This window comes from Brachypodium distachyon, chromosome 3 (genome assembly GCF_000005505.3).
Source record: "Brachypodium distachyon strain Bd21 chromosome 3, Brachypodium_distachyon_v3.0, whole genome shotgun sequence".
Lineage (NCBI taxonomy): Eukaryota > Viridiplantae > Streptophyta > Magnoliopsida > Poales > Poaceae > Brachypodium > Brachypodium distachyon.
The window spans coordinates 12,861,632-12,869,213 of record NC_016133.3 but is presented as its reverse complement, the minus strand read 5'-3'; the positions used below and the strand labels follow the sequence as shown (position 1 = coordinate 12,869,213).

Here is a 7,582-nt window from a genome sequence, read left to right as displayed (position 1 = left end):
AGAATTCAAGGTAACTACAGCCGACTTTCATGAATTCACCAGCTTAATCATCAGCAGTACTACCTGTCTCCGACGATCGATGAATGAATGAACGAAGGATATCAAAAGAAACCAACCAATGGACTTAATCAACGCCACCACACACATACCAGATACCACCGCTCCCGGGCTAGCTATTCCACCTTTCTGATCTTCTTCTTCTTCTACGGCCCATCGGCGGCGGCAGAGGTGCTCGCCCCCGCCGCCCTGTTCTCCTGAAGCTGAAGCTCGCGCTCACAGTCGGCCATGAGCTCGTCCAGCTGTGCCCGGTGCGCCTTGGCCTCCTCCAAGTTCATCTGATTCACGTCCTTGCGCAGCAGATCCACCACCCGCTTCCTCGACTCCCTCACCTCCGCCGCATGCTGCCGGGCCGCGACGGCGGCGAAGTCTCCGGGGAAGAAGTCGTGGACGGCCTGCTGCCCGCCGGGGAGGAAGATGTAGGCGTTCACGTCGACGCCGAAATCCGCCGCCAGGTCCGCCGCCGCCTCACGGAACTCATCGTGCTTCTGCTCGAACGTCACCTCCTCCTCCTCCTCCTTCTGCTGCTTCTCCTGGGAACCGCGCTCGGGCTCCGCCGCCGCCGCAACGACAGGTGCCGCATCTGGCGCTGGGGCGGGCTCTTGGATCGGCCTCCCGAACTGCCCCGGGGCGGGGAGCGCGAGCACGATCTGCCTCCGGGGGCTGGCGGGGGCGGCGTTCCTCGGCTTCTTCTGCTTCTTCCCGCCGGCCATGGTGCAAGGGTTCCGTTCCGATCGCTGGATCGGGCTTTGGAGGCTAGCGCGTGAGAGGACTTCAATTCCAGGCTTGGTTTTGCCTAGGGTAGACGAGGGCATGCCCTATATAAAGAAAGTGGTTTGCTAGCTTAAGCCCGCTAAGTGAAATTTTGAGCAATTTTGAATCGCTTTTCAGATTTCGTAATAATCCTCCAGGCGCGTAGTAACCTTGGACCCAGTCAAAAAAATGGACTAATGGTCATATTTTTCATTTCGTCCATTCATTTGGTATATAATTAGGAAATAATTATATTAGAATTATTGTTAAACGTTTTAAATTTTCGAGGTTTCCCACCTACCCCGCTTTCAGATGTGTCACAGTGGGCCTTGGCGGATGGGCTTATGCCGGGCCGATAATGTGGGCACTACTGGCAACACGGCCCAGCCCAAATAAGCCGTTAGTTTCAGAAGAACAGGGGATGCGGAGGAGGAAGGAAGAAGAGACAGAAGGAGAGAGGAATTCAGCCGAGCCAAGCCATGGACATCATCTCGCAGCTGCAGGAGCAGCTCAACGAGATGGCCATGGTGGCCGTCAACACCTTCGGCACGCTGCAGCGGGACGCGCCGCCCGTGCGCCTCTCCACCAGCTACCCGGACCCGCTCAACCCGAACCCTAGCCCCGAGGACCCCGCCGCGCCCGCGCCCGGTGCGGCGGCGGCCTCACCGGCGCCGGCGGTACCAGCTCCTCCACCGCAGCCCCAGCCAGCGCTCGACCTCGCCGAGCAACCCAAGGCCATGAGCCACGCGCTCGTGCTCGCCGCCAAGAAGGTATGCGCGTCAGGGAATCGTCCTATTCGCCTTTCCCCACACTCACATTACATTGTACTCTGCCTGCCTGCTCGACGGAATTCCCACCTGCCCTTGCTGGTTGGAATGAGCTAATGCGCGTAGGATTCTTCTGTGCCTATCCTGTAATTTTTATTTTTGTGTATGCCTCCATCAATCTCCATCTTTTGGTGTGATTGTTTGTAAGGATGACTTGACGCTGTATATAGTTCATGCTTTCCTACCTACATGGACATTTACATGTCAGGTCTATGGCCGCAAAGGATTGATTGGGTCTGGCTGAGCTACTTGATGATCAATGTGAATGTTCCTCTGTGTGTTCTTCTGTGTTGTGCTTGCTAGACAATTACTCGTGGAATGGAATTTCATAGGGTTTTTTGTCATTTGAGTAGCAGAGCTAGATCACTTCCTATGGCAACATGTCCATGTCTTGTCTTACATGCACATTCTGATCAGCATATTTGTTCCTTGCAATATGTTGTATTGTGCTCATTTTACTCTCCTTTTTGTGCTCTGCGTGGAGCTGAAAATTATGTATCTTCAGCAATTGTGTATATTTTAGTTCAGTCATTGTCGCATATGAAGATGCCACACCATTTTCCATGTATGTTACACAAACACGAGGCACAGTTTTATTATTCGTGGAAGAGACCAAACTGTTTATGAAATGTGCTCCTGGTTCTACTTTCGATATTGTTCTCACGATGGAAGAAATATTGCCCCTTTCATGCAGTTCGATGCTCTTGTTGCGGCATTGCCATTATCATCAGAAGATGATCAGATGAAAAGAATTGAAGAACTCCAGGTGTGTATCACGCTTATCATATCAAATTAGTTTACTGAGAAGTATATTATGATGAGTGGACATGGCTAACTTCTTATAGAACTAGCTACACAACGAATTATGCACTTGCTGCCTTTGAACAAAAGTGTACCTAACCATATTTTCTGAGTTTCAATCCCTTCATGACGGAAAAAGTGGAAGTAAAGTACTAAACCATATTTTCACATTTAAATTCACATTTTACTGGAATGCAGCAGAGCCAAACCTACAGAAAAAGTATTCTCAAGTCTTAACCATACAACCCCAACAACAAGTATTTTCCAACTGCGAGTTGCTATTCTGACTCTAGATGTAGTTTTGCTCGATCTGCTGCTGAGTGCTGACAGTTAAACCTGTTTTAGTATATGGTACTATCTTTGTACTACATGGTATCTTCCTCTTGTTTGTTCTGCTTGGGCATGGTGTTTCATAGACTTAGCCACTTAGACCTGTGCCCCTGAAACATTTATCTCTGAATGCTAGAATTGAACGTTTATCATTCTAAAATTTAAACCAAGGCAAAGCAGATGCTTGATAGCGTGACCTCTCATAATACTTGTTCTTAGAAAAAGTGGGCTCTATTTGATATGTTCAAGCAAATAACCACCATTTTTCAGTACACATCTGCAAATTATTGATTTTAGGGCTTATCTCTGCAAATGCCAACCAAGTGCATTGCCTAAGGACCAAATTTTCCTTCTTTTTTTCACCCATAAACTAAATCACATAAACTTCCAAATGTGCAGGCAGAGAACGAAGTTTTGGGATTGGAGCTTCAGAAACAGTTGGAAGCTGCTGGTAACATACTTTGCAATATTCTGGATATTTTGCATTTATGTGAAGTTCGTATCATGGTACATCTGATTAAATACACAACTAATCTGTTACATATCTTGTTCTTTCACAGAACTGGAATTGCGACGAGTTGAGACGTTGTTTAATGAAGCTACAGACAACTGTATAAATTTGAAGAAGCCGGATTAGTAATATGCACGTAAGTTTGGATGTCATCCTTCCTCAATATATCAATACAATAATCATCAACATCATCATTTGTCTGGAGGAATTAGTGATTGAGTTTTCAGCATGGGATTGTTTTGGGGCAACAGAACGGACAGTGAACCATCCGAACTTTTATACTCCTTCCTATGGTCAACTAGGCTATCACAGCATTGTTTTTGTGTTTGGTTTCTATTGCAATATGGGATTAACACACCGAGTTTATTGTTTACTAATTATTATTGTTGTTCTTCTTTGAGCTCAGTAAGATACCATATTGGGACGATATAGCTGTATACCTTCTCGTCTCCATAGGAAATAAGCATGGTACCATGTGTTCCTGTTTAGTTGTAGTTAAATTATTGGTTTCTTTTTTCGAATAGGAAGGCAAAACCTCCCGGCCTCTGCATCTTCGGTGCACACAGCCATAAATTGTTGTTTACTGCTAAGCCAAGTAGGATTTGAAACGAATGATTCCTGTATGTCGGCCTCAACATGTAGTTCTAGTGGATGGCGACCTGTAACACCAAACTGTTTGAGAAACACCTATCAATCCTGCTGGGATCTTGGACCATAACATTCCTTGTTGATCAGAAACTCTTGAACTATGTTGTTGCTTGCTTTCAGTTGTAGGTTTTACTTAGGGTCACCATTTATCCTACATACTGAGGTAGGTCTTCTGCTGACCCCCATTCATTTTTTGTTCTCTTTGTTTCAGGCAACTGAACCCATGTTGGAGGTGTCATGAATGCCAACATTTGCTCTGGTGTTAGCCCCTTGTAGTTGCTAATGCCGCTCAGCTAGATTTGTAGAAAATATTGTGTTGTTTTAACTTGTGAGCATTGATATTCCAAAAGCACTTGGTGGATTAGGACTTAAAGTTCCATGTCGTAACATACTTTACCCTGAAATAGTTTCAATAATTAAATTTCTTTCGTGCATACATTTTGGTTGGGTTCTTGTCATTTGCATTTGCCTCGTTCCTTCATTACAGCGCTGCCATAGGCCCAAAGTACCATGCAATTAGGACTTGCAAAGATTTCACACTCACCTTGAAAGAACCTTGACTGGGTGGAACGGAAATCATATTACTATGAGGAAAAAACATACGATGGACATCTCCAAATATCACTCAAGCTAGATTTGATTTGAATTCTAGCAGTTCTGATGCTGGAAACAGAACACTACACCACACAAATACATCCCCTATAAACCTTTTATTTCCTCAGCTTCAGTGATCCTCTCTCAACTCATGCATACTTGCAAGTGCCTAGGCCTGCAAGGAAGTCAGGAAAAGGAAGCAATCAGCACCACACAAAGATTCAGCAAATAGGAAATAACTGCATCTGATCTGAGGCCTGGCTGCTTGCTTACTGGGGTCAGTGATGGCGATGAGGCCGGTGCCGTTGAAGAAGCAGTTCCATGAGTTCCTCCCCTTGGCCTGGTAGTAGGCGTTCATCGCCACTGACGCCCTCGACAGAAGCACACCACCGTAGAGGGGGGAGCAGCCCCCCGTGCCCTGGATCGCGCTGCAGTCGCTCTCGGAGCAGGCGAACTCCAGGTTGGCCCTCAGCGCGTCCTCACCAGTCGAAGGCTTTGCGACGCACCACGTCTTGCCATCCTGCAGGTGTCAGGCAACCATCCAAGAACAGCTGACAAACAAGCCAAGAACAAAATACCAGGAGGAAAGGTACTGATGATGATCAGGAGCAAATGCCTTTACCTGATTCTGCTGAAAGTTTGGTGCTCGTCGTGCTGCTGCTGCTGAAAGATCACAGAACAATTTAGCCATGAACCAAAAAAACTAGACCAGAGACCAAAGTAGCCATGGATTATATGCAAGTTCCATCTTGACTAGTACAATTTCTGCCAGAATCTAAAAAAATAATAATCTTTGAACAAGTTGAGGCTGTAGATTTACCATAAGTAGTGCGGTGCATCAGTAGCATGAGAGCACAGAAGATGAATCTGACAGTGGTTGATGATGCCATCTCTTTCTTGTGAGCAAGAAACCTTTTCTTTCTCTCTATGTTTTGATGAAGCAGAAGAGAAGAGAGACTCTGAGCTACTAGCCTTTGGGCTGCTTTCTTGTGATTAAGTATAAATAAATTCTTTGGTACTACATGCAAGAAATATGCATCCGTTTCCATATATAGAGGAGGAGCTGAAGCAGAAAGGGCGTGAAACGGTTTTGCTTTAATTGGGCGTGCGTTACAGGCTTTGCTTTGGGCAGTAATAATTGCCGTATTACGGTTTCAGTTACTGTGAATTCTAGAGAGGAGACGGGCTTGAAATGAAATGGTTGACACGCCACACACACTCGTTTGTCTGCACACACACTCAACCAAGAACTCCCGCACGTAAAATGCGTGAACATATAACGTGATCGTTCCTCCCTCCTTTGCCGTATATACATGTTTCGATTGGTTATGTTTGTTGAAAAATATGCATTATATGTTAGTCGAAGATATAAGTATCTATTTATGTACATATTTTCTAAAGCAATCTAAATATTCTACTATGTTTATATTTGTAGTCAAAGTAAAAAAAAGGCTGCATTTTCCATGTGTTAAGAATATTTATAACGCTGTTAAAAGGGCCGTCATTACCAATTTTTTGGCGGGTCACATTTATGAGGTGCAAATTAGTCGATCTTGATTAGAATGGATCCTACGGACCCCATTTGAAGCAAACACTACTCCTATAGTAATCATAATTTGGTATGATTTTTTTTTGCGCTCTAGTATTTCTGCATACTCCCTCCGATCCATATCCACTTAGTACAAAATTTATACTTAACTTGGTACAAAATGGTCACATTTTTTATGAATTGAAGGGAGTATGTTTTTAATGTCTAGCAGTGGAAGTGCACAGTTGTACTCTGCTTGGCTGCATGAATATGTAAGTAACACTCCGTAGTTGCTGAACCACGGCCTAAAAGAAATGTAACTGCTCCCAAGTGCCAGTACAAAAGAGAGAGGAACTTTTTCTAAAAGAAAAAGAGAGAGAGGAACGGGCCAATATCTCTTCCGTTTCCACCAATTTATTTTCTTATATTTTTTATATCAAGATCCATAATAAGTGTGTCAAATCTAGTATAATTATATACTAAGTTAATAAAAAATCTGATACTCCCTCCGTCCAACAAAACATGTCTCAAGTTTGTTAAAATTTGAATGTATCTAGACATGACTTAGTGTATAGATGCATTCAAATTTAATCAAAATTGAGACATCCTTTATTGGACGGAGAGAGTATATATTATGTCTCAGATGGAGTATGATCAGATCAGGGCCGTACATGAGAATTGTGGTGGCCCTGTGCAAATCGAGGCCTCTTGTACAATTTTCTTTTGAAGCAGTATTACTTATTGCCAAAAGACAAACTGTCGGGGGGATGACCTCGGGTAGGGTCATGACGACATAACACTAGCCGGGATGACAGAGGCAGTTCTAGCCGAGATACAGGAAGTCAGGTCGGCTTAGGTAATCTTGCCTGCATCTCCAGGTTTGGCTAACGCTAAGCCGACATACCTAGCTTATGTCGGCCCGGCAGTTCTATGCTGCCCAGCACGCAGGATCAAGATGAATACGGGAGTCTCGGCAGGAGCCGAGATCCCTCAACGGTCTTATCCTAACTACGCGGATAGAGGAAAAGCAAGTTCATCATCACCCCGGAAAAGCGGTCAGCGCCTGCACCAGGATGTCAGAGGACCACGCGCTGGAAGCACTGAAAGGAGATTCCCTGGCAGAGCTGGTAAAAAGTAAAGAGGCCTTGTTCCCCACTGTGCGGACTGGGGGAAGCAGCACCGCGTGCTAGCGGGGCCCCTGGATGGCGACAGGCAACCCCGGCCCATAGGGCAGTGAGTCGGGAGACGCCCATAAATAGACCCTCACCCCTTGGTGAGAGAGAGAGATTCGAGGGTTTCCCCTTTCTTCTTCTTCTTCTTCTTCCTCAAGAATACAGCTCAAGGAGCGCCATTGTAGAGCTTATCAATCTCGGCTAATACAACTAGGCAGGAGTAAGAGTCTTACCTCAACAAGAGGGCTCCGAACCTGGGTAAATCGATGTATTCTTGTGTGATTTGTGCGTGTTCTTCTTCACGTCCTCCCTCCTCCGGACCCCCCATCGTCCATCGGCCCCAATTCAAGCCATCCCATGG

The 7,582-nt window shown here is 45.5% G+C and overlaps 2 protein-coding genes across 3 annotated transcripts; one reads left to right on the top strand and one right to left on the bottom strand.

The window, feature by feature from the left end:
• The first annotated feature begins 1,232 nt into the window (after nucleotides 1-1,232).
• LOC100827181 (mediator of RNA polymerase II transcription subunit 21) lies at nucleotides 1,233-4,361 on the top strand. Its single transcript, XM_003573301.4, has 5 exons — nucleotides 1,233-1,580; nucleotides 2,332-2,403; nucleotides 3,168-3,219; nucleotides 3,329-3,415; nucleotides 4,139-4,361. The coding sequence occupies exons 1-4, from the start codon at nucleotides 1,290-1,292 to the stop codon at nucleotides 3,403-3,405; spliced, it is 492 nt and encodes a 163-aa protein (XP_003573349.1). The 5' UTR covers nucleotides 1,233-1,289; the 3' UTR covers nucleotides 3,406-3,415; nucleotides 4,139-4,361.
• A 127-nt stretch (nucleotides 4,362-4,488) lies between these two features.
• Nucleotides 4,489-5,558, bottom strand: LOC100826881 (major pollen allergen Ole e 10). Of its 2 annotated transcripts, none has more exons than XM_010235981.2 (4): nucleotides 5,342-5,558; nucleotides 5,144-5,181; nucleotides 4,795-5,041; nucleotides 4,489-4,696 (listed from the first exon to the last, which is right to left on the bottom strand). In XM_010235981.2, exons 1-4 carry the CDS (start codon nucleotides 5,409-5,411, stop codon nucleotides 4,671-4,673), a joined length of 381 nt encoding a protein of 126 aa, XP_010234283.1. In that variant the 5' UTR covers nucleotides 5,412-5,558; the 3' UTR covers nucleotides 4,489-4,670. The 2 variants fall into 2 exon arrangements, with proteins under 2 accessions (XP_010234283.1, XP_003573348.1); XM_003573300.3 differs by having other exon boundaries at nucleotides 5,144-5,184; nucleotides 5,342-5,557.
• Nucleotides 5,559-7,582: the final 2,024 nt, after the last annotated feature.

What these genes read in the sequence shown, in the direction of transcription:
- LOC100827181 (XM_003573301.4), top strand. Translation starts at nt 1,290, where the DNA reads ATGGACATCATCTCGCAGCTGCAGGAGCAGCTCAACGAGATGGCCATG. An exon ending in TCGTGCTCGCCGCCAAGAAG is followed by an intron (nt 1,581 to 2,331) that starts GTATGCGCGTCA and finishes CCTTTCATGCAG; the next exon opens with TTCGATGCTCTTGTTGCGGC. An exon ending in GAAACAGTTGGAAGCTGCTG is followed by an intron (nt 3,220 to 3,328) that starts GTAACATACTTT and finishes GTTCTTTCACAG; the next exon opens with AACTGGAATTGCGACGAGTT.
- LOC100826881 (XM_003573300.3), bottom strand. Translation starts at nt 5,411, where the DNA reads ATGGCATCATCAACCACTGTCAGATTCATCTTCTGTGCTCTCATGCTA. An exon ending in GATGCACCGCACTACTTATG is followed by an intron (nt 5,185 to 5,341) that starts GTAAATCTACAG and finishes GTGATCTTTCAG; the next exon opens with CAGCAGCAGCACGACGAGCA. An exon ending in CATCGCCATCACTGACCCCA is followed by an intron (nt 4,697 to 4,794) that starts GTAAGCAAGCAG and finishes ACTTCCTTGCAG; the next exon opens with GCCTAGGCACTTGCAAGTAT.